General features: G+C 41.2%; 1 protein-coding gene across 5 annotated transcripts in view; it reads right to left on the minus strand.

Moving 5' to 3' along the window:
- Positions 1-7,085: 7,085 nt before the first annotated feature.
- The window catches only part of LOC147307431 (ryanodine receptor 3), a 110,344-nt gene continuing 92,182 nt past the window's right edge, over positions 7,086-25,247 (minus strand). For 3 of the 5 annotated variants that reach the window (XM_086275162.1, XM_086275161.1, XM_086275159.1), the window contains 30 exons: positions 25,064-25,160; positions 23,833-23,942; positions 23,493-23,544; positions 23,361-23,408; positions 23,166-23,265; positions 23,009-23,088; positions 22,851-22,927; positions 21,511-21,584; positions 20,690-20,707; positions 19,967-20,047; positions 19,743-19,831; positions 19,537-19,665; positions 19,289-19,393; positions 17,861-17,942; positions 16,374-17,683; positions 16,232-16,290; positions 15,846-16,020; positions 15,648-15,734; positions 15,359-15,553; positions 14,996-15,126; positions 14,874-14,916; positions 14,621-14,748; positions 14,452-14,512; positions 14,159-14,305; positions 12,604-12,738; positions 12,329-12,485; positions 12,126-12,190; positions 10,235-10,335; positions 9,471-9,522; positions 7,086-8,210 (listed from right to left, as the gene is read on the minus strand). In XM_086275162.1, coding sequence (XP_086131288.1) covers positions 8,115-8,210; positions 9,471-9,522; positions 10,235-10,335; positions 12,126-12,190; positions 12,329-12,485; positions 12,604-12,738; positions 14,159-14,305; positions 14,452-14,512; positions 14,621-14,748; positions 14,874-14,916; positions 14,996-15,126; positions 15,359-15,553; positions 15,648-15,734; positions 15,846-16,020; positions 16,232-16,290; positions 16,374-17,683; positions 17,861-17,942; positions 19,289-19,393; positions 19,537-19,665; positions 19,743-19,831; positions 19,967-20,047; positions 20,690-20,707; positions 21,511-21,584; positions 22,851-22,927; positions 23,009-23,088; positions 23,166-23,265; positions 23,361-23,408; positions 23,493-23,544; positions 23,833-23,942; positions 25,064-25,160 — 4,084 coding nt within the window. In that variant the 3' untranslated portion in view covers positions 7,086-8,114. The remainder of the gene's footprint in view (positions 8,211-9,470; positions 9,523-10,234; positions 10,336-12,125; positions 12,191-12,328; positions 12,486-12,603; positions 12,739-14,158; positions 14,306-14,451; positions 14,513-14,620; positions 14,749-14,873; positions 14,917-14,995; positions 15,127-15,358; positions 15,554-15,647; positions 15,735-15,845; positions 16,021-16,231; positions 16,291-16,373; positions 17,684-17,860; positions 17,943-19,288; positions 19,394-19,536; positions 19,666-19,742; positions 19,832-19,966; positions 20,048-20,689; positions 20,708-21,510; positions 21,585-22,850; positions 22,928-23,008; positions 23,089-23,165; positions 23,266-23,360; positions 23,409-23,492; positions 23,545-23,832; positions 23,943-25,063; positions 25,161-25,247) is intronic. The other 2 variants (XM_086275163.1, XM_086275160.1) reach the window with 2 other exon arrangements.

Below are 25,247 nucleotides of genomic sequence, written 5' to 3' on the forward strand. Positions count from 1 at the left end.
CTCTGCTCCGTGAGTCATCAATTCTTACTTGTGATCAGTGTTGGTCAAGTTACTTGAAAAAAGTAATCAGATTACAGTAACGCGTTACTGCCCATCTCTGCTTGTGATTGGACCGTCGCAGCTCGTGCTTCCTAATGATGCACATAAAGTTTTTCTCGTCGTTCAGTCACAGTTTGAAATGTCTCTCTTTCCCAAATGGTCGAGGAGTTACGCTAGTGCGAAGCGCACTTAAGCGGAGTTGGCTTTTCTTTTTCCAGAGCAGTAGCTTGCAAACCATTTGTGCTACCGTAATACACCAAATATCCCTGTAAAGCGCAGCTTCGCTTCTTTCAGTAACCGTGTGAATTTTTTCTCTAGCTCAAATGGTCGATGAGTTATGGTAGTGCGAAGCGCACATGCTAAAACTTAGGCGGAGTTGAGTTTTCCTTCTGTGTTCAGGTAGCAGTAGCTTGTGAACGCTTTGTGCTACCGTAATACCCCAAATATCCCTGTAAAGCGCAGCTTCTCTTCTTTTCAAAACCGTTTGCATTTTCGCTCTAGCCTAAACGTTGACGGAGTTACAGTTGTTTAAAGAGCGCTTGTAAAATGGGCCCGCTGGTGGGGTAAAGGGCTAAGACTGTCATGTGTATTTGTAATTGCATATTCATGTATGAACTGCCTGTGCTCAAAAAAAGAAGCGGTCCCGGGAGTCTGTTCCTAGGTTGGCTGGGTTCAAATGAAGGGAACAGTTCTTGACCTCGGCCGGCCTCCCTCGCGAGTCTAAAGACAAAAGAGCTCTGTCTGGTTTTGCCGTGCAGTTGTTGGTCTTGTGTTCCAGCAGGGTTTTGTACTTTACTAAACCCAACAAGAGCAAACAGGAATGAGTAAAATAATAGGCTCTAGATGAGATAGTGGGTGGATTTGTTTTCAGACTTAAGCTTTTTTTTTTGCTTTTGCCAATCTGCTTATCTGACGGACTAGCGCTAGCTTCATATTTCTCTTTAACTGAAATACATATATGAGGCTCAGCAAGAAGGAAATAACAACACTGTAGATTATGTGTTATATGCAAACACAGACTTTCCACTTGAGGAGCAAATTCCAAGACCTTTACTCATTTTATAAAGGCATAATCTCTTTGGATTCTCATTCGTCCTATCCAGGGATGTTTAGCCTGGTGTCAGCGCTGGATTCGTACTTGACTTGTCCCCTGCCATATCAGCGCAATAGAACACCCGCGGAGTACGAAGCAGCCTGTTCAGCTCACTTCAACCCCTCGCTCAGCACTCGCTCACTGGATGTCTGCATTGCTGGCCCTGCAGCCTTCACTTGCTCAACAGCCATGGGCTAAAATGTCTTTGTCTGACCTTGAACATGTAACAGATCCCTGGACAAGAGCCTAGAACCTAGTTCTCTTAAAAAAACCCTCCATAAAACAGCAAGCAAGAAAAATCAAGGATGAGAGTCCACAAAAACCAGAGGTGAAACTATAAATGCATTTTTTAATCTATCAAGATTTCAATATAGCAAGAAAGTTTGTCGTTTCAATTTCATGTTGAACACTTTTTGGGCCGTACTCACAGATAAAACATGTGTTAGCTCTTTTATTGGGGCTGTCTAATTTGTCTTCAGAGTACATTACATAAGATTTGAAAGGGGAAGATCTTTTCTGTTTGGAACAATGTTGAGTGAAGGGTTTCCCACCCAAACTTTATAAAGGAAGACACTCTGAAACAGCACCTCAGTCCAACAGCACACAGAAAAACAACACATGAAACATTAATAGGTGTGGTTTGGACACACAAAGAGTTTCTAAGATAGAATATCCCAGATCCATCAATCCTGTGGTTTATGTACCTTACAAAGGGGCTGTGATAGAAATTGCGGTCTTCACATAATAAAGGCTACATCCAATCTGGCCCCCCAGTAAGGCTCAGTGATACCAGTAGATAAAACTATTTACCCCATTCGACTGACTTCTTATTAAAACTTACTGCAGGCTGCAATCAAATTCAGTTCGGATGACTCAGCTGACAGATGTCATGATTTACAGTCTGTGAGAATAAAGCACACGGCTTCATTCTCTTGCTTTTACACCTCCTGGTGCCTTTTGAAATTTGCTGTTAGTTTGCTCTTTGCCTTTATTCTTAGTCACCATCCCTTTCATTCAGCTGCTCTCTGTCACACACAAAGTCACACATGGAATCGACTGCTGTAGAGTTTGCTTCAGGGAGGAACACATCTGCCCACAGTATGGATGCCAGTGCTGCAGTGTTTGGACAGAGCACAGAGGGTTTTACAGTTAGCATCGCTTCTGTTCAGAGGCAGCTGAGTTCTCAGATGAGGAGAAGCGTTTACTTTACCTGAGGAAAAATGAACATTTATTAGGAATATATTAAATGTTATATATTACTACTACTTATTCATATTATAATTGATTAACTAGAAAAGAAACGAGACCAGCATTTATATAACTGATTACTCAAAGTGCTTTAACTGGTAGAGATGTTTAAGTATGAGATTTTTCACTGCAAAATAATCATAGCCAAAATAATTCACAATATTATTATTATTATATATACATAAAAAAATCACAGTTAAGGACACATTTTTGTGATTTTTCCTCTACACCGTAGTGGATTTGAAACGAACAATGAAGATGTGACTGAAGCGCAGACTTTCAGCAATGAATGTTTAGGAATTACAGCCATTTTCATGCATAGTGTCCCATTTTCAAAGCCTTACATGTAATTTGAAAATTAATCCGTCAGCACTTTCTTGGCCAGGTCAGCGCAGTTCCCTCATTATTCCCTGACAAATTAAGCTGATAAAAAATGTGTTGAAATTGCATTTGGTTAGCTGTTCGGCGGAGCTCTTAATTTGAAGCCCGAAGAGATTTTGATGTAACTGAAGAAGGTTGTCATTAGGCGACTGCAAAATCTTCAGGAGTGGTCGAAACATCGGGCCCTTTCATAAAAAGAATTAATGCAATGATGGCCTGAAAGACCACTAAAGACACTGAAACTAAAGGGTATGATGACAAAATGATTTTGTCAAGTCAATACACTTTCAAGGAAATAAGTCTATCTTTATCAAAGTCTACAATCAAAAGACGTCTTTACAAAAGTAGTTGGTAAACTACTGGGAATAGTTTGAGGTTCTTATCCACAACTGGGGCCACGTTAATGGTCTTCCCCACCACTCTTTTGGAGTTAAAAAGCTAATGTCAGGATTTGCTGATGTGTGCAAAATTATACTATTATACAGTTATTACACAGCTGTACAGATCAATAATTCGTTGGCCGAAGACACAATTTTTGTAGGTTTTGTTTTGGGGTTTTTTTTTGTGGATTTAAACTCAAACAGTCAGTATTTGATTGAAGTGCAGTTTTCAGTTTTAGTTCACAAAGTAACTATTTAGGAATTACAGCGAACCAGTTGACAGTTTTCAGAGATTTAAAATCAAGTGAACATTTTAATCACAATTTAATGGCCAAAGTCAAAGTGCTGAATTTGTATTTTATAGCTTTTATATAAGTCAGCTCAATTAAATTCAGTTTTATTTATATGAGGCCAAATCACAGCAGCAGTCGCCTTAATGCACTTTGTATTCTAAAGTAACGATCCAACAGTGACACAGAGGAAATCCCAACAATCAAATGATGCCTTTTCAACAAGCACTTGGCGACAGTGGGAAAGAAAAAACATGATTTTAACAGGAAGAAACCTCCAGTAGAACTGGGATCAGGGAGGGGCAGCCAACTGCTGTGACTGGTTGGGGGTGAAGGGAGGAAGACAGGACAAAATAACACTCTTGAGGAGGTAGGTGTATCATTATCAGAGTCAATAATCAAGAGACACCTTCGTGAAAGTAGTTTAAAGCAATGTGAAAATCACTGGTTATACTCAAGAACAAGAAGGCCAGATTAACCTTCATCAGAAAACATCTAAAAAGCCTGGACAGCCCTTAAAATAATTATTGACACCAAGTTTTACTTGTACCAGAATAATGGCAGCATCAGCAAAAACGTGTTGATTGTTCAGATGCTTGTGGACTTAACGGTATATCTGTTAATTTTTTAAAAGTTTGTCTATTGTGAGTTTTGTCAAACGAATTATACTCAAAATATGAGTGTAACAAGATGGACACAGAGTCTGTAAACACAACTACACGGCAATAATACGTACACTAAATGCAACAAGAGCTGAATCTTGGTATTATCGAGTTCACTGTGACAAACCTAGCCAACCTGCTTTAACTATTAGAGTGTATGCTGTTGTGTAATGTTGAATAAAAGGTTCAAACACTGACAACAGACCATATGTAGCATCTTGTCACCAGTTGGAGGTTTGTCTGCAGGTGGCAGCTGCAAGTGACAGCGCACACTGTGACTCAAGCTGCTCTCTTTTTTCTCCCGAGCGATCTGTCACTCCACTGCAGCCGTGCTCCACGCTGGGACCCGGCATGATCGACCGGATACAACTTTCAGCTACATTACATCAGCAATAGGTCACTTGTGGTAAGAACAGGGGTTGGGCATTACAGAAGGCACACCAAATGGCATACCAAATTCAACACAGACAGGGAGCAGATACTTCCCCAAGTTGAAAACAATAGTACATCCCAAACAATAAGGGAAAAAACCCAGAAGCTTTGTATTTTATTGATGTTTGTGAGGCAGGTCTTCCCCTAAGGAACAAGTGAAATCAGGTGTAAAATGTGTCATTCTACCTTTAGGCTCCGGTCATGTTGTACTCTATGTTAGAAAACAAGCCCCTTGGGTATGTGTCTGAAAAGCCCAGAGTAATTCTGCCCGATAAAATGAACTTTCTGTACCTTTTTTCCTTCCTTACAAACATGTACCATAATGGAGTTACTGTGTAAAAGGCACTTTAACACATTAGTGCTTCTTTAGGGAGTTAGCTGTCTTTCCTGTTTAAAACTTAACCCTGCTCTACATTTCCATAAATAAACATTTTTCACTTTACCACTAAGCTGGTAAAAAAAAAAAAAAAGGAAAGGAAAAGGGTCTCTCAACAAGAGTCAGGAGAAAAGAACAATAGCAATCATATCAGCTGGCCTAATGTTAGCAAAGGTTCAAGCTAGCAAAGCTTCTGTGCTAGCAAAAAAGATGATAAACACTTACCCCGGCTTTGTTCATAAAAAAGGTATCATTACTTTCAGACAAAGTATGTAATGTATGTGTGTGATGTTGTAAAGTCTTGGTTGTGCACTGAGTATATAAAAGCCCAACTAGGGACAAGAGTTGCGAACTAGCTAAAGCTATAAATTTGCTTTGAAGCCCATCAGCTTCATGCTAAACTGCATCAAATTAAATAAATAAATAATAATTAATTAAAAAGGTTTGGCAGATTAAAAAAACCCTGAGCAAGGCTATGTACCCATATGGAAAAGATAAATATATATAAATATAAATCTTGTGTGAAACTTGTATGAAAAGCATACAAGAGTAAAAACAGATATAAGATCCCTTGAAAAATTATATAAATAAAACTTGTATGTTTCGGATACTTCCTAAAACAATATATGAAAGTAATGAGAAAATGGCCACTTTCATGAGTAAATCATATAAGCCTTATATGATTCACTATATGAAGTGGGCCACATCTTTTGCAAGTCTTCTATAAGTTTGTTCTATTTCTTTTCCATATGGGTAATATCTCCTTCTTTAACAGTAGCTTTAGCTTTAGCAAATGTAGCTCAACCAGGTAGCTTGATCTAGTGTTGCCAACTCCTCAGTAACAAAAATCGCTATTGGCTGTTGGCTAGAAGTCGCTCAATGACTTCATTGGTCATGCTTATGTAATTGTAACCGATGCTGTACGACAGAGAAATAACATCATGGAAGAGACATAAAGTCAGTAAAAAACACCCTAAATGCATTTATATATATTTAGAATATATTTAGAACTACAAATTAAATTTCTTTCAGTAGTTATTGTTTTTTTAATGTCACAATTCCATCCCTCCTCCTTTATCTGGCTTTGGACTGGAAAAAGTGACCCAAAATAGGCAGTGTTTAACTTGTTGTTTTGATTCTACGCACTTTACACTACTCATGAATCATGCTAACGCTAAGGTTTAAATATGAACAGACTTCCTTATTGCCGCTTTGACCCTGAACCTTCTTTTGCAGCACACTAGTTCCTTTCCTTTCTACTAGCTCAAGGTTAGTTAAGCTCAGTTAAAATTTCTTGACGTAGACTATTTGTCATATCAGTTTTACTTGACCTAAACCAAATTATAAGTTTTACAAATTTATGAGTTTTTAAAAAGTGGTAGCCAGAAACAATCTATATGCATGAAACCCATTATAACTTGGTTGTTTGTTGGTAACACGACTTTGTTATATGTGTGTTTCTGTGTGTGTCATCACGAATGGCTTAATTGTTGCTAATTCATGTTGGCTCTGCTTCACATGGAAGTCATCACTGATATTGCACATTACAGTTTCCTTCTGCTGCCTTTATAGCCGCATAATATGCTAAATAATGTGGGAGCCCATTTGCTTTTTAGAGCACAGGACATTACATACGAAGCTTTAAACTGAGTTAGCTCAGAGACTGCGTTTGCTTTAATCCACTCAAAACACTGCATGTTAAATATTTACTGCACTATGACAAGAGCAGCTTTATAAAACAATTGGAGGTAATGATAGCTTTTTATTGTTGCTTTGCAATAGTCTTCAGTAGAAAGACCGATAGTGATGGGTCACGTTTTAATTTCAAAAATACAATACACACACAACATGCTGGGACCATACAAAATAGTCAGAATGCCAGAGCTGTAAGCTGAGGTGGTAGAGTTGCTCTCAGCGGCAGGCTTCAGCACTGTGTGGTGCCCAAGGTGTGGTGACGTGATGTGAGCTGACAGCTGGCACCATGGGTAATAGGTCTAAAACTCCCATCATGTAGTCTGCTGAGGCCCCGTCCTGCCATTCTAACCCACCAGAAGTACGCACCTACTTGGCCATTACTTGTTTATTACTAAATCATAATTAAAAGCTACAGGAAGGTCAGAGTTATGATATAGCTTTGAGGTTTGGGGTGTGTGAAATTTACGTGTCTGAAATGACTCAGAGATCTTAGACTTGGAGATATATTTTTATTTAATTGCTTTAAGAAATAAATTCAAAGATCTGAAAAATAAACAACCACAATGTAAACACAAACGTTTCTTGCATCAATTTCTTTATTTTTTTTCCATCAAAAGAAATGCACAGATCAGCAAAGCTATTACATACAAATGGCCATACAATAGCAATTCATTTTTTTTCTGTTCTTGTTTGAAAGTCTTCAGGAAATTCTGTTGTGTCATGTATACACTGTATCTTGAACATTTGCAGTTACGCTGCATTCAGCAACAAAAGAAATCGTCCCAATGCTCTTCTTCCACGTTCAAATGAAAGTGTTCAGCCACAAACTACATATCTGGACAGCTACTTGTTACTGCTCCAGGAAAACTACTGTACTTACATACAATAAAGAAAAGAAACAAAAGTTTTGCATAGCTTCATTGTAATGTAGATACAGTACTGTAAGGCACTTCATGAAGAACTTTAGGCATTTTTAAAAATAAATCCTACACAATAAACCTTTTGTCACGTCATCCTACAGATTCCATCTCGATAGATAAATGTTACAACATCTGACGAAAAAAAATCTTTTCTTAAATCACATTTTTGCGCACTATGTATATCTACTATACTCCACTGCTTTTCTTTTGGCATTAAGTCTCAAGTTCAACATTCATATATTGTGCATAATATGACTCACACATTGTCCCCATAACCCCACACAACCCAATATTTCTCAAAAAGACCAAAAGAAAACAAAAATTGTGCAATGATTTGGGGTTATGTGGAGTAAAAGGCAACACGCTGTCAAAAACGAGTCCCCCAAACCAAAAGAAAACCTAAATGTCTGGGCAAGTTGTAGGTCATTTCCTCATAGACGGGTGCTGTACTGACAGTTACAGGGTACATCATTTTCATTTGCCTCTCCTCACACCAGTCCAAACCAGTGTGGGAGTGTGTGTCGTATTCCAGCAGTTGTAGGTGGGACTACATGCTCCAGCAGGCCACGTAGATAGAGGTAAGGAGGATGCATCTGCTCTATCCAAGCTGATCTTCGTACTGTTTGCGGAAGCAATCTCCAGCTGGGAAAAAGTCCCAGCAGCGCTCCTGATACATCTTCCACACGTAGGACTCCTGGACACAAGCCAACATCAGAGTTTAGCTCGAAATCTTTAACTTGCCTAAAGTAAGGCTGAATGTTTTGAACTTAAATATCCAAAATTTAAACATTACATAATTACAGGTGTGTTAATGAGCTGAAATGGGTATACTTGGTATTAACATGCAGTTAATACCAAGTGAACGTATCAACAGAAAGATCATTAAAACAGTTTTGGTATTTAGTGAGTATACTAGCTGTGTCCCAAAACCTAGGCCACCTCATTTTAAGGCTGATTACGTCACAGCCAGGAGACGAAGGCCATCCCAATTTGAAGGCTGCTCCAAACGCGGTCGACAAATGCGTCCTTCATTTCCCCGAATTTGAAGGATTGTACCCTACCCCAGAATTCATAGCGCGGCCCAGCCGATTCCAGTTTCCAACAATGGCGGCAGCTACTTAGTTTTAATATTACTCTGATTACTCTTTCTGTAATCACAAAATAAACTTTTAACATATTCTCAGGCAAGAATGTAGCTGTGTAAATTTCAAATATCTGCTCGATTTATCAAGACATCACATATTTGCAAAAGTGCTCCAATGTTTTCGGAGACGTCTGTTACCCTCCAGATCAATAGCTAGCCGGGGGTTCAAGGCTCACTGGAGCCGGTGAGAACAGCGGACTCCCGGCACATCGCTTTCAGATCCCCCGCGGTCTTTTACTACTCAGGTTAAACATGTAACTAAGTCACTCAGATAAATTAAAAATGTTATTGTTTGGCTTTTTTCAGTGTTTTATTTGTTCCTGAGTAAATCGGTTCAGCTGAGATTACAGCTAAATAAACGTCAAACAGAAAACTGATTAGCAGAAGTATGAGATGGTCGAGAATTTACTCCAATGTCAAGTTATATGTTAGCGAGTGAGGAGCAGACGGCTGAGTTTATTAAACTCGGTGTTCGGAGGATGCTGCCTATGAATTGGGACATAGCTACTGTCTTATCTAAGAGAGGCAAAACAGTTAGCTAGTAGATGAGCACCTACTTGAAATGTTATTGAGCAGTATTAATCTTACCACTTTATCCACACAAATATGACCTAAAATTAAAATTGAATCTCTATGTGTTTAGTACAATGACCTTAATTAATATTATGTAAACCACAGAGTATCAAACAACACTTTAATTCCACCACAATATGGGTAGATATGAAAAAACGAATAAACCAAAATAGGTGTTGACAGTAAGAGGAGAAATATTGAATGGGTTAAGCTAATCAGGGTAAAATAGTCTTCTACCTGTCCAGTGTGCTCTGTCTCATCCTTGTTGATGAGGTACATCAGGAAAAACCTTTATAAGAAAAACGAGAACAAAGAAAAAAATATTAAAGGGGAATCGCAGTCTTGTATCTAAGCCCATCACCACAGCTGAAGCACAGAGCAGGGACATGAGAAGCTTTTCTGTGACACATTTGATTTTTGCAACACTAATCACATAAATGTCAAACTCTCCGTCACTGGGTGTCACAGTTCCCGATGCTAGTGTCTAAGTAAAGTTACACCACCTCGTCTCTATCGCAGAATCACCTGTTGTTCCCCAAATCAAGCGTAAATGGCAATGAGCCGCTGTATCTCTATGGGCATCGCAGCATGCCAAATCATAATGAATACTGAATGAGAGCATGCTATCACAAACCTATTTTCCAATAAAGTTCATGGCATTAAATAGTAATGAAGCAACATAATGAGGTCGCTCTGATATCCTCCGGCCAGCTGACTGTGAGAGCAAATGGACTGAGACTTTCTATTGTTACTGGTATTATTCAGAAACACCGGCTAAGCGGTGCGTGTGAGGGAAACACAGGCAGGATACCTGAAGGGATCTAGTGTTCTGGATCAATGCTGCTACTAGTGACTTTGGTGTTTATGCTGCAGTAACGTGCTAAAGCCATCAATCATGTGGTTAAATTACAGAAAAGCGTTGACACGAATGGTAAAAGATTACTGCAATGATTACAAAACAAAAAAACATTAAAAACACTGCTGATCAAAAGGATACTCACAGATAGTTGGCCAAATTGTGCTCTTGTAAGGTGTGGGTCTCAAAGCCGTGGGGGGTTGTGTCGAAGTAATCGTTCCCGATCCCACAGATGAAACATTTGGTCTGAGGACAGAAAATGAAAATTAGAAGGCACGCTTCCTTCTTCTTTTTCTGTGCTTCATTGATGAACTACAGTAAACAAGAGTTTGCCTAAAGCAACACCAGATTGGACATATTTTACAATATTAAGGTCAAGTTACTCATCACGCTCAGTCCCACTCAGCCTATGAACAACAGAAGCTCTGCAGGGACCTTTTAGTCTGAGAAAATAACACAGTTATTTATTATTGACAGTTTCATTAAGGGTTATCTGCCCTTTCTTAGGCGACAAGGTTATGCATCAACAAGTATGCTTCCAAAATTCGGCTTAATATTTATATTCCCACATGCACGTTGATCTTCACTTGCCTGTCACAGTGACTGTTTAAATACTCAAGAGAGATGGGGAGCTCACAAAAATGTGTCACATCTCTGAAACTCAACACGTGATCAAATAGGGGGGTTAGGGGGTACAATTTCCATAAAGTAACCCAGACAAAGTAAAATATTAATGAAAAAAAAGAGACAAGTACACGAGACGAGACACAAGAGTCCACTAATAAGGCCGTAATCTCCAGAAGATCTACATTAAATCTATTCGTACAAGAAAGGTGGACGTGAGCGCGATTATGCCGTCTAATGGTTAGGGAGGTGCTGTTATGAAGGGTCGAGCTGAGTGTTCAACTGTCTCGCTATTTCGAAGCAACTTTCCAGATATGAGGTTGGCCCATCATAAACTATACCCGGTTTCAGATGGTAAAGAGTGTAATCATTTGCAAAAATGAACATCATGTTGTTTTCAGCAGTCTGTGAAACAAACAGTTGCTCACCAAGAGAGTATTAACTGAGGTCATAGAACAAGAGAGCCGAGCGCTGTTACTGTGGAGTCTCATCCAGTCTTCTTTTTTAACAGTTGCCCCCTGATGGCCCTTAAGCCTGTAGCGAGACATGCATAAATATTTCTTCGAGTGATGGATATTACCTGTCGCTACATCGAATGAAGATAAACTTTATTGCTGCCCTTTTGTGATAAATATGAGTTCTCATGTTATTTGTCCTGGACTGTACAGAGCCACAAAACTGTGGAATGATGTGACACGTTTGTTTCGAGCTTGCATGCCCCTCAGGAAGCATCGATAGAACTTCAGGCACTATGCTTCCTGCTTCACCGCTTCTGCTGCTGTTGATTGGCTGCACCAGCTGCTCTGTAACAGTAGCCTTGGCCCCGACGTTACTAGGCAACAGACAGTTCACCTCCTAAAGAAGTTTCTGAAGAACCATGTGACTGAAGATGTAAAGGGATGCTGGGGAACAGAGGACCTGGAGGACAACAATGTGATGCACGGGTTTCCCTCCACTTTTCTATCCCCTGACCCTCAGACTCCAGATCCATAAAAAAGAGACCTTCAAAGAGGAGGTTCAGAAGGAGGAGGCAGGAGACGGAGAACCAGGAAAATGTAGAATTTGCACTCCAAACACAGCAGGAAGGCAACAATCAGCCAACAGAAGAGCAGCAGAAACAGAGACGAGAGCTGACAGTGGGATGAGCAGGAGATCTGGAAGGACATCACGCTGACCCACCATCAGAGGATTCTGGATGTTCCGTCTCTTGAAGAGGTTTTAGACCATCGTTACGTGAATCCACAGAACATCATCCACAACATGACCAAAGTCAACAAACACGGAGTGGCCACACTGGACGACTTCTACAATGGCTTCACTTCACAGACCTATAAGCTAAGTCCATCTTTTATATGATTTACACTCCTGCCACTTCCTTCAGTGCTGCAAGTTATGATGATCTGTCCTCTCACCTCCATGTCCTCTTTGACCTGCTCCTGTTGGTCTCTTAACTCTCCAAAGGCATCAATGATCAAACCTGCAACCATAAAGGAACTGCTGTGAGCATGACATACATACCCTAAGCATAAAGACTGTAATATTTAAATGGATATATGTTGTGGGTTCGTCTAATTACTGATAAATAAGGTTGAAATTGGGATTTTTTTTTATGTACCCTGGATGATGGCCAAGAGGATGACAATAACAAAGAAGAAGAACGTGATGTCGAACAGGATGCGGTAGAGCTCATAGGGGTCACCAGCTGGGTCCTCGATCTCATCCCCTATCCCGCCTCCTGCTCTTACCCCAACATACATGTGGAATAGGTAGCACTGCGGGAACACAGGTGGAGGTCTAATTGAAATCTGAGGCTGAGCATTAAGTCGTGGCTTATTTTAAGCAGCGAGCCCAAATCTGTTCCTTAAAAAAGAAAGCGTAACTCCAGTTTACCGTCATCATGTCGTCGCACTTCATGTCCGGCTCATCCTCATCCTCACTCTTGTTGTAAAACTTCCTGAAGAAGTTGAAGGCCACCACAGTGTAGAGATAGACCACAACAGCTAGCAGGCCCACTGTCAGCACCAGCTACAGAGACACATGAAATCTGCATTCACAGACTCACTCTTTTTTTGCTATTTATGTATTTCTTTTAGACACACAATGGACGCAGCAGGGGCAGAGCTGCTGGCTTCCATTTGTTTTCTATAAAAAAATTGCAACAAAATTAGATCAGCAAGAGAGGAGTGAGTAGAGAGAAGGGGAAAAGTTCAAACGCGTGGAAACGAAGAGAAAGTTTAGTGCAATAAGAAAACTCACATGAGTTATTTATTTATAGTAAATACAAAAAAAGAGTCTATTATTTCACATATAATAAAAAATGGATTCAGCTACAGCTCAGCCGGTTGTAAACCTGAAAGGCAACAACGCCGTAAAGCGCATTTAGATTGACAGCGTGATTGATCAGCCCACAGACGGCTGAGTCTGGGAGATGTCGCTGATTCCTTGTGGCCTTGCCATTTTGGTACATTTCCGCCCTTGGAGACTGAGGTGACATTAAATTCTGATTTGTCCCTCTGGTCAGTTAACATGGGAATTATTGGAAGAACTGGCAATCCAAAGTGGGATTTAAATTAAGCCATGTGAGCCATTTGAACTCAAATGTCAAAGGATGCTGAGAACATTCCAATTATCTCACACGACACATACAGGATCTGCTAGATGACACATTTGTGATTCATGTCACCTGCATATTAGCTGCCAACAAGCGAGATCATTTTTCTCAGAACCTGATGAACCAAATTAGACCTAAATGGTCAATTAGATCAGTTAAATGACAAGAGAAACTGCCTAATAAAAAGATCATATTTGTTAATATGTTGGCTTTAACCTATTATAAAACCAAGCCTGGGTCTTTTAGCGCTTAAAGTAGCTTTTTGTGGGTGGCTGTAGCTCAGGTGGCAGAGCAGGTCAGCCACTAATCAGAAGGTCGGTGGTTCGATCCCAGGCTGCACCCTGGCTGCATGCCAAATATCCTTGGGCAAGATACTGACCCCGTGTTTGCCTACTGGTGGTGGTCAGAGGGCCCGGTGGCGCCTGTGTCCGGCAGCCTCGCCTCTGTCAGTGCGCCCCAGGGCAGCTGTGGCTACAATGTAGCTTGCTATCGCCTGTGTGTGAATGTGTGTGTGAATGGGTGGATGACTGGATGTAGTGTAAAGCGCTTTGGGGTCCTATGGACTAGAAAAGCGCTATACAAATGCAGGCCATTTACCATTTTTTAAGGACATAAATACATAATATTTAAATAACTGTGTTAACATTTAAAGCAACATTAAAATGATTTCAACTGAAATCTGTTTTGGGCGTGCAGAAAGCAGAATTTAGCACATTTTGAATGGCATACTTCAAATGCCATCACTGCAAACTGTGATCAAAAAATGTGTTTCACCACCAGCTCTGCAGTGACCCCTGCTGTTCAATAGAAGAGCTGTATGTGTTTCCTCCTCACCTGCTTGCCATTGTGCGTGACAGATGAAAGGATGGTGCGGAGAGTCTTGAAGCCCATGGCAATGTCCAGCAGATGGGCGGCAAAGAAGAAGTTGTTGTAGTGACCCAGGATGGACATGGTGGTGTACCAAACTAGATACAAGAATGACTGGTGGAGAAACAAAATGGATCAGAAGCCGTTCGCCCTGCTATAAAATCCTCCATCAACCTCCTCAGCTGTCAAATAATGTAAACCACCATCAATAAAACTACAAAACAAAGCAATTAATCATCCAAACTTATTTTTAAACTTACATTATCTGTAAACACAACCCCCATTTTCCAGACATGGTACTTTGTATCGATTGAGCTCAACCTGGCAACAGAGAAAAGTTGATATGAAGGGCTCGTATTTTCTGTTTGACCTCTATTTTTACTCCAAGCAGCCCTGGGCTGTCTGCTTTTTATCAGCCCAATCTCTCACCATGACACCAGTGAAGCCTCCTTGGCAACAGTTTCCTCTGTAGGGTTGAAATCCAGGGCACTCTTGTCCAACCCCAGCAGCTCTGCTATCCTCTCTGCTCCGTAAAGGTCTCCATACTTTTTTATCACCTACAAACAGAAGCCGCGCGGAAATATATAAGAGACACGGCAGCTGACATTTAGTAAGTGTAACCAGATTCCATTTATAGCTTGTGTGCACAGCAGATTAAACTTAAATTACATGAGCTACTTACTTTGCGCTTGACAAATTTATCCCAGTAGTTGTTGGGAAAGGAGCTGATAAAAAAACAAAAACAGAATTAAACGTCTGTTTGCACAAGATTATGATTCGTCGTTTGATAAAAGGCAGACTCACGGAGTGTTGATGACCAGTCTGTCCCACTGTCCTTTAATGTCGTCATCAGACGGCTGCTCGGTGATGTAGAGGCCTGCAAACTCCAACTTCCTTGCTATCTCCTTCTCCCGCTTGAACACTACCAAAGGCACCTTGAACACACGAGAAATCGGGCTGCATCACTGAGACAGTGTGTGTGTGTGTGTGCACGTGAGTGCATGGGTTAACAATGAACAAGTGTACTGAAATATAAAATGTACATATACCCAAACAAGATATTTGAAGTTACTTGATTTTTTTTAATGCTCCACATGTGTGCAGTTTTATTTTTGCACCTACAATGCTTAACAAATTCATTAGACCACCTTAAAAAACTGTGCATACCTTCAGGTAGTAGTATCCCACTACACACAGGAAAGATATGATGGTGTGTAGTATTGCCAGACAGCGAAGTGTTGGTGCCATGTAACCTGTGCTCTCCTGCAAGACGAAATACTCAAGCGCTCCCTCGTCTTCCTCCTCCCCAGCTCTGCCTCGACCCTTCCAGGGGTCTTCATCATCCGAGTAATCACCGGTCACCTAAAAGGTGACGACACCAAATTTGACACCCAGCTTACAAAACAGCGGGACCCTAAGGTGAGTATATAAAGTGGTAGTTTAGCTCCAAACTTACTTTGTAGAAGAGAAGAATAAAGTTGATAGCAAAGGCAACAAAAAGTGCCAAGAAGCGGAGATTGTAGAAATTTCTTGCCAGGTAGTTCTGTGAAAAGGTAATCGTGATCATCATCTTTGTTTTTATGTCTAACAAGTTTGTATTTGTGCTTAATGTAACAGTTGTGATCTTAAAACTGCAGTGAGGAAAACATCTGACCAGCATCTTAGTCTGGTAGACTTCCAAGCCGGCGAAGAAGCTCGCCATGAAAGCCTCCGGTGCCTCTTTCTTCAAGCCGAGCCTTTTCTTCGGGGCTTTCTTCTCCTCCACTGACAGCTCTGGAGGAGCTTCGTCTCTAGTCTTGTCGTGGTCCTTCTTCTCACCATCTTCTGAACTGCAAGCATAAATTATACATTAGTGTTGTGTTCATAGACACAGATGTATACTTAATATGGAGAAACAAAATGTGGATACTAAGCAAAGGGACAAGCACAGGAGTAAGCATGGATACGATAACTGCTATTTATGTGAAACTAATCTAACACAATCCTCAAATAAACATATGCAAGTGGTAATGTAGGTAACAATGAACAAGTTACACTCACTCTCCCTTCTCTGTATCAGATCTGTAGTCTCCGTTCACAGCCCTCGTCTTTGCAGCCATCTGGAATCAGCAGATTACTTTAACATTCAGGTTCTACTAATAAGGGTGTGTTCTTCTTCTATTTTCTGAACAAAATCACTAACCTGTGCCTTCTTCTGCTTGACTGCACTGGCTATTGACGGGGCATCTCCCACCACCACCTCAGACACATCCCCCAAACCTGGCTCGGCCCCGTGCTTGCCCTCCTTCTTCGGCTGTATGTTGAGTAGCTCAGCCATCAGATCTGCCTCTGCTGCTTCCCCTTGAGCCATCTGACCCAACTCAGCCAACGCTGACGCTTCGCTTGCCTCCATCTTTTCTGTTTCTAACACGTCTCCATGGATCCCGAACTGAGTGGGGTCAGGCATGTTTCCCAAAATATCTGTAACCTTCATGTTCTTAGCCCCTTCAACGAGGCCACCCCCAAACATCGTGGTCCACAAGATGTGGAAGAATCCCCAAATTAGGCTGTAAACAAAGTGAAAGAGGCCTGTGATGATCATCCAAAAGAAGGAGAAGAAGCCCCGCACCATCTCCTTCACACTCATCTTCCTGAATTTCCTGAATTGCCGCCGCATGCTTTTAAGAGTAAGCAGCTGGCGGAAGTGACACAAGCTCTTTTTCATGGAGATGCATGCGATTGTAAATGCCGAGGAAGACTCCATCATCGCGCTCTCCTCGTCTTCCTCTTCCTGGTTCTCCATCATGGTCTGGATGTCATCCTCTTCCTCCGGGCGCTCAACGGGGTCTGGCTCTGAAATCTGAGAGGCCAGCTGCATCTCGAAGATCGTGTCCTCGCAGAAGTTTACAAACAGCTCCATCTTCTCGCTCTCTCCGCCCTCGTTGACCACGTCAAAGATGAACTGCCGCTTCGACTCTTTCACCTGAGGCTTCTCCCATTGCGTGCGACTCGACTGGCTGATCTCGAAGTACACTCTCTCGATGCGCTTGGCTCCGCCCATGATCTCAATGCGGCCCAAGTAAGGCTCGAAGTAGCTGAGGACGCTTTCGGCCAGGTCCAGGAAAGTTGAGAGGCGGGCATCGTGAGGCATGTGCTCTGAAAGATTGGTTAGCAACACGGCGACGTTAAAGCCGATGTCTTTTGCCGGTTCGTGAAACCTCTCAACAAACTGCTCGTAGTTGAACATGTCGTTCTCGTCAGCCTCGGCGCAGGAGAGAAGAAACTCAATCTCAGACTGAGAATACTGCTTCTGGTTCTCCATGGACTTCTGGAAATCCTTCTTTGAGATGACGCCTTTGCTCTCGGGGTCGTACTCCTTGAAACTGTCCGAAGTAGTCAAGTCCTTCAACTTGAGGAACATGTCGAAAAATTTCAGGATCATCTCCACGTTACTGGAAGATTCCACCAAGGTGTCCACCATCTGTTTGCCGATAGTTCCATTCACAACATTACCTGTGAGACAATAAAGCGGTAAATTTTATCAGTAAACTCATTAAAAAAAACACTTCCCCATGCAGATCAGACTAATCTGCTCTGCTACACATTTGATTATATCAGGCAAATAAATCCGATTTATGAAAGTACCAGCATACAAAGCTTATATAATGTTATTAAAAACAAAAAAACCACCTTCAAGTAGCGAGAGCATCATGACGACCATGTCCTTCTGCAGGTCCAGCAGCTCCTTTAGTAATTCAATCTGACTGGAGTCCTGTTAGAAAAAAGACAGAAAGTCATAGTACAATATGTCACACAGACCACTGATAGTCTAACTGTAAGGGTACAGCCAGGCTCTTTAATATCCCTGTGATGCAGAGAGAGTTGGAGAGATCAAGGCTTTAATATTGTAGGGACCTCAAATGGCCCCTGCTGTGGCTCAGAAGGTCCTTCTAGGTAACATCGATCCATCACAACCAGGGTTTATGTTATTTTGCTGTCTAGGAACAGATGGCGAGGTCAGGCTGACTCGTTTAAGGTCTCTATGGGCTTTGTATTCAATGTGCCATAAATCTGAAGCGTACTTTGATGCACCTGTGCTCTTCTTCATCCTGGCTGCTGCTGTCAGACCCAGCCCCTTTGTGACGACCACGAGATAAGATTAGGTGGGTGGATTTCATCCCACTCCTGGCTTATTGGACATATCAATGATGGAGTCATATATCATGTAGCTGAGGTGAACAACATGTGTAATTGTACTGGAGTTGCTTCTGATTATCAATGAGCCTGGAGAGACCTCTAGTGGCAACGAATAAAACACCAGGGGCTGTTCACATTTTCACATCTGTACAAGCCGTTATTTCAAATCTTTACTTAAGTAACAACTATTAACTATAGCTAAGCAGGCATGTATTAAAACAAGCAGCCCATTTTCTTTTAAAAAACTGTCACTTGACTTAATGTAGTTGTACAAGCAGGTGGTTGACCTTATACATATGCTAGTTTATTTACACTGCCATCCCTTTGGTTCCTATTATTTTTAGATCTACATTTCTGTGCAAAAGTCTTGAGGTACGCTTCCTTTCATGATTTTTTTAGGGAAATGGGAAACAGGTACAGTAGTTTCCTGAAACATGACTGAAAAACATTAAGCATTAACATAAAAAAACCCCACTGAACATGGTTAGGTATAAGAACGCGACAGCAAATGAGTAAAAAAGAGAAATTTTCAAAGACTACTCTAAGGAACAGCGGCTCAGTGGAAGCCAAATAGAAAGAAACAATACTTTGGCGTAGTACATACAAATACAGGCCATACCATAGTACTCTATATGCTGCTAAAATGGAGAAAAACAATCCTCTCAGTTAAAGATAAAAAGGCCATTACACCATATATTTTGTTAAGTGGAGTCAATTTAAGGCAAATCATTTATAATAGGATTAAATCTTAATCAGCAAAGTACCAGCTTTCCAATGTGAAGCAGAAATCCTTCACAGTGAAAGTAAAGATGAGCAAAACACAAGTAAACAGTTTAGTCAACACAGAATGAAACAACTCAAGCAAGTGTTTAAGTTAGTTTAAGTTAAGGCACATCTGCGTCACTGCAGACAAACACATACCTGAGATAACTTCATCTGCATATTGGCAAAAACATGCAAGAAGCCCACCACAGCGTCCCACAGCCTGCTGTGAGCCAGACTCTGCTGATTCCCTATACACGGACCCTGGAGCACATAAAACAGAGACGAAAAGAGACGCTCAGACGATGACAAGCAGCCTTTCTCGTCACTAAAGCGCCGAAAGACCGTTAAGATATTGTAATGAACATTTTAAGCAGCTTTTACTGTGGAGAGTTGTGATTATGTACCTGTATATACTCTGTTAAAGAGTTGAACACCTGTTTGGCCACTGCTAGTGCTCTGGAGAAGTTCCTCTGACCGGCCTCATCAATGACATCCTTGCCAGAGTAGTACCAGTAGAAATCACTAATAGATTCCTAAAAGAGAAAGCACTAAAATTAATAGCATATCTACTTTATTGAAATTTAAAGCTCTGGATGTAACAATGTGATACCTGCAGTCTTAGTAGGTAGTCCACAGTACTAATGATTATGTTGACTGTAGTTGTGTTCCCTGTCTGCGTCCTTAGGAAGTTTTGAAAATCTAAAACAGAAGATAAAAAAGATTAAACACCAATTTCCTGCAGATAGATACTATAGGAATTTATTTTCTAGTCATTTCTATGCAGCTTGAGGCAGCATGGCTTTAATATTGGCTTATGGGAAAGCATCCACCTACCATTGTTATGTCCCTCGCAGAGAAGCTGCAGAAACCTAAAAAGATCCTTAGTGAATTCATCATTCTGCAGTACCTTGGAACCTGAGGACGGGAAATAAGATTAGCTGTCCTCCTCAGTGACAGGAAGGTCAAGCACCCATCATTTTAATGTCTGCACAGGCATCAGAGCTTGTTGCACATCCTCATAAAGCTGCTGTTTAGTTGTCAGACGGCATCAAATTATGTGCACTATATTGACGGTTCGGAACACACACGCATACGAGGTATAGTGCATCATCTCACAAGTCAAAATAAGGCTTATAATAGGAACCAAACTGAGCCTTGTTGTTTAATACCAGCAAATCTTTGTTGTTTAGTACAAACAAAGCTTTGGGAGATTTATTGCTTAATACACGCTGGTTAGTATGATCAAAAAAGGAAAAAAAAGGAGGGGTGGGGTCCAAAAATAACAAGCATTAATTTTGCTTAAAAGAAGAAGTGGAAAGATCTGAGTCAGTTTGGGGCAGCTGACTGTAAACAATCTATCCAGATGTCAAAGGATGCATGCATGCGTTCCTCCAAGTCCAGATTAAAGAAGGTGGTTATTTTGCATTCAGAATGAGGGAAGGGGGGGAAGTGGGGGAGGGCTGGTAGAGGATGAGTAGAGGGATGAGGGAGTTGAACTGGAGGCAATCAACATGTCAGCATTTCATAGAATGAGTAGAATCTAAACCGTGTATTTACCCCGCTCACTCACGTTGACTGCGACCGATGACATAAAAACATGATCAGAAGAAAACAAACAAACAAACAAAACAGAAGCAGACATAAGCAAAGGAGAAGACATTTAGAGTCAATCAGAAGAAGTAGGAACAGGAGAGTGATAGGGCTGTAGATATATCTTTACATACTCACACTGACATGCAGTACCAAGTCTTAAAAAGAGTACAGTCTGCTTATTGGGCCGGTGTTTAGGACCAAACTAGCAGTTACCATCACTTATGCCTGAGCTTATGAGGTGAAAATGAGCTGGGATATGTATGGTTAAAGCATATTTATATACTGTATGCAACCCATCGGTTTAAATAAAGACCTCTGATTATAAAAAGTGAGCTTTTATGCAAACTGAGTGTTCTTAAGTTGCAGACGAGGCTCAGACAGGACTTAGACATACAGTAGCACATGTTTGCCTGCATGATGATGTGACAACGTAACACAAAGGACCCACGTGATATGGAGATGTACAACAACAAACTAAAGAGCAGATTTTTTTTTTCCAAGCTAACCTTGTGGCTGTCATTTTAAGAAAAACAGCAAAATGAGACTAAGTAGGACACTACACGTTACAATACCGGTTGTTTGCTAAGAGACATCGTCCACGATGGAGTGAGGAAGAAGATAAAGGTCAATCTGCTGCACAAATAAAGCTACAAATTTGTACATTTCTACACATTGCCAATTTGCAAATATGCCGTCTGTTGCTTTTCCTATTAAGGTGATTAAAAGTCTCCAAGAAAGGGGACGAGAAGGAATTGGAACACTAAAACTGTGTTTTAGTCACTTACTTGATCCCTCTTCAGTTACCATACCCAGACCTTCAGCTTTGTTTTGCCTTTCAAAAGCATTCAAGTCCAGGACGCTGCCAAAAGAGAAAAACGATTTAAGTAACCTGAATTTCTGGAAAATGAACCGATCGGCATAACTTTATGACCACTTGTATAATACTGTTTGACGGCCCCGACCCATTGAGGCATGGACTCCTCTGGACCCCTGAAGTTGTGTTGTGGCATCGAACAACAAGATGTTAGCAACAGATCCTTTAAGTCCTGTAAAGTGCAAGGTGGGACCTCTATGGATTGGACTTGATTGTCCATAACATCCCACAGATGCTGCATAGCAGTGAGGAGATCAGAGGTGAAGTCCACACTTCAAACTCGTTGTTGTTCTCCTCAAACTATTCCTGAACCAATTTTCCATTATTATCCTGTGAAAGAGGCCACAGCCTTCAAGGAATATCATTTCAATGAGTGTATATGGTCTGAAACAATGCTTAGGTAGGTGGTGCATGTCAAAGTAACATCCACATGGATGGCAGGGCCTAAGGTTTCCCAAAGGCTTAGCATCTTCACATAGTGCATCCTGATGTCAGGTGTTCCCCAGTTAATCACACGCATGCATCCGGCCCATCCACGTGTCCTGGTCATAGGAGCAAGCCACCTTCTTCCATTGCTTCATGGTCCATTTCTGACACTCACGTGTCCATTGTTGGCACTTTTCGCAGTTTGCATCCTGACTGGTCTGTAGCTATGCCAAAGCACAGGTAACAAACTGTGATGCTCTGTGTATTCTGACACCTTTATTTCAGAATCATCATGAACTTTTCTGGCAATTTGCTCTACAGTAGCTCATCCTGACCACACAAGCCAGCCATAGTCTCCCACATGCATCAGTGACCCTGTTGCTAGTTCACCACTGTTCCCTCCTTGTATCACTTTTGATAGATACTGACCACTGCAGACTGGGAACACCCACAAGAGCTGCAGTTTTGGAGATTCTCATTTGTCAAAGCATCACAGTTTGGCCTTTATCAAACTTGCACAAATCCTTACACTCGCCCATTTTTCCTGCTAACACATCCTCTCAGGACAAAATCTTCTCTAATATATCTCCCCCATTAACAGGTACCATGATAAAGAGAATCAGTGTTATTCACGTCACCTGTCAGTGGTCATAATGTTATAGCTGATTGATAACAATTTACCGCTGTGGGAAAGTAAAGCAGAACGGTCAAAATGGATGTTAAAAAAATGGCTAGTTCTGAGTCAGGAAAACTAGATAACTGTTTGAACTGCAACTGCAATAAAAAGCAAGTTTACTGTGTATTAATCCCTCATCGCTCCAGTACCTGCATGACATCATGAGTCCGGACAAGCTTTTAAAGAAGCCAACATCTCTTTTTTCCTTGAGATAATCCAGCATTTTCTGCATGAAAGGAAAAGTACAGTCAGGCTAAAAGATGAAGCTGTTAACTGCAGAGACTAGACGTGAAGAGTACCGTGTTACCTGTTGAACCAGGATGTTCCCTCCATTGAGAATGGAGATGCCCAGCTTGAGCGTGACAGTTACCGTAGCACCCAGTCGACCTGATGATCATAGATGACCGTTGATCTAAATACATAGACTGCAGGAAGGCAGACAGGTCAGGCATTTGATTTCTTACCTTTGCTGGCGCTGATCATTTGAAGCACCATCTCCGCAGCCCCTCTGTCATGAAGTCTGGCCTGCTGATACAGCATCTTTTGCTTCTCCATTTCCTTTTCCTGTAGGACATTATGACATGCACCACTTCTGAATATGATTGAAAACAGAAAAAAAGTTTAATCTTGAACAACATTCCCTCAAATATTTAGAGCACCTCAAATGTTTTCTCTTTTCCTTCCTCTTCTTCGCCTTCAGCACAACTCTGGGAAGAAAAAAACGACTATCAGAGCTGCATGTTTCTGCTAAGAAGCTGACAAGAGCAATTTAATGAGATTCAATGAGATACCTTTGCCATCATATCTGCATAGGCAATATACAAGGGATCCTCTTCCAGAGAACTAACAAAGAAGAGAGATAAATATCTCTTTATTGAACCTTGTATATTTCACATCTCTACTGTAAATCTGTACATAATAAGTGGCAGTGATCGCATTTATAGCCACTGCAGCAAATAAACCAGAGAAACACTGAAAAGCTGCTTCGGTTTTCTTCATAGTGTAAAATATGACGATGGTTTAGCTTATTGCTCTCTGTAGCAGCTGAGAAGCATGCCAAAACAATTATGTAGCACAGATGGAGCAACCTGTGTTAGTGCCAGGTGGCCAGGTGTGTGAGAGTATATTTACCTGCATTCAGTCAGAGCGTTATGGCTGAAATGCAGAATGAGCTGGTGAAGAGGGTCTGGCTGCTTTCTCACCTCCTCCTCCTCCTCTTCCTCCACTTTAGGCTGTATTTTCTGGACACAGCCACATGAGTCAGGCTAACGTTTAACCCAACAAATGTGTATCACAACACTATTTTACAAGTTCATGTCAAAGGGGACCTATTATGCTCATTCCCAGAGTCACATGATTAGCACAACATCCTATTATCTCTGGATCTTGGTGGATCCCTTCAGGTCATCGTCTTGCTGCCCCTGACAAACTAAAGGTTTGAACAGCAGGTGGGTGAGAGAAGAATTTGAAGCCTAAGCGTTTGGCTCACATGGATTACCTGCACATCTCCAGAGCTGATTATTTGAAACTTTGGCTACGTTTAATATGAGAAATCTCTATCTCATACATACATATGGTGGAAAAACATAATAGGTCCAACTGTTAACTCCTATGGGAGAAAAAGACATGCACAAAACATGCATGCAAATGCAACAAACACACACACGCTGGTACAAGCGCACACAAATACACACACACACACGATTGATGGTGTTAAGCAGCGTTAAAGGTGAGTGGAGTTAAGCATGACTCTCCACAAGCCCAGTTTACCCTCATATATAACCATTTTATAATTATTTTACTTACTGGAACAATTGGTTTTTTAAATGTTTTTATAAATACGTGCGTCTGATTGGCTGAATCTTGACATTCTTCATCTATTGCACTGTAACTTCATCAGTAATATAAAGATACAGTAAGACATTGATACGAATATGCTAAGAAGAAAGTTTATAGTTTAAATCTTTATAAATTCAAAAAGTTTCTTTTTTAATAAACAAACACAGCCTAGTTTGTTCCAATATGCCGCATGTAATATATCGCATGTCTAACAGTAAGCTGCTGTCCTGATTGTGGAGCTTAATGGAAATGAAAGTCCAGGAAAGAATCTGAACTTTCATCAACTTTAAATGGAAGTCAAAGCATCCTGACAGGATGCTTTCTTGCCTCTGCTTGGATGGGCCACAGTGATCAAACTACTTTGCTGGCTCTGACATCAGCAGTGATGTCATGCTTACCACAAATGGGCCTAGCTGTAAGCCACTTTGCGGATGACTGAAGAGAGTGGTGTGAGCTACGCGCTGCTTCCCGCAGCACATGGGTGCCGACATAAGGGCACCGAAGGGACAGCACAAGTACTTACTGCAAGGTCCTGCACTAGTTTCTCTTCAAAAGAGTACTCTTCTGTTTCTATCCATATTCTCTGATAGGCCAGGAGGAAGAGGTTAATAGAGCGATGCCTAGGGAGGGGTAAGAATAGAGAAGCCTGGGTTAAAGATGAGCAGAGCAAAGGACGGAAGAAGTTGGAGAGAAGGATGGTAGAAGTC

This window comes from Aulonocara sp. 'chitande type north' Nkhata Bay, linkage group LG19 (genome assembly GCF_057382095.1).
Source record: "Aulonocara sp. 'chitande type north' Nkhata Bay isolate Kocher_YH1m ecotype deep benthic linkage group LG19, A_spYH_male_GT1.1, whole genome shotgun sequence".
Classification (NCBI taxonomy): domain Eukaryota; kingdom Metazoa; phylum Chordata; class Actinopteri; order Cichliformes; family Cichlidae; genus Aulonocara; species Aulonocara sp. 'chitande type north' Nkhata Bay.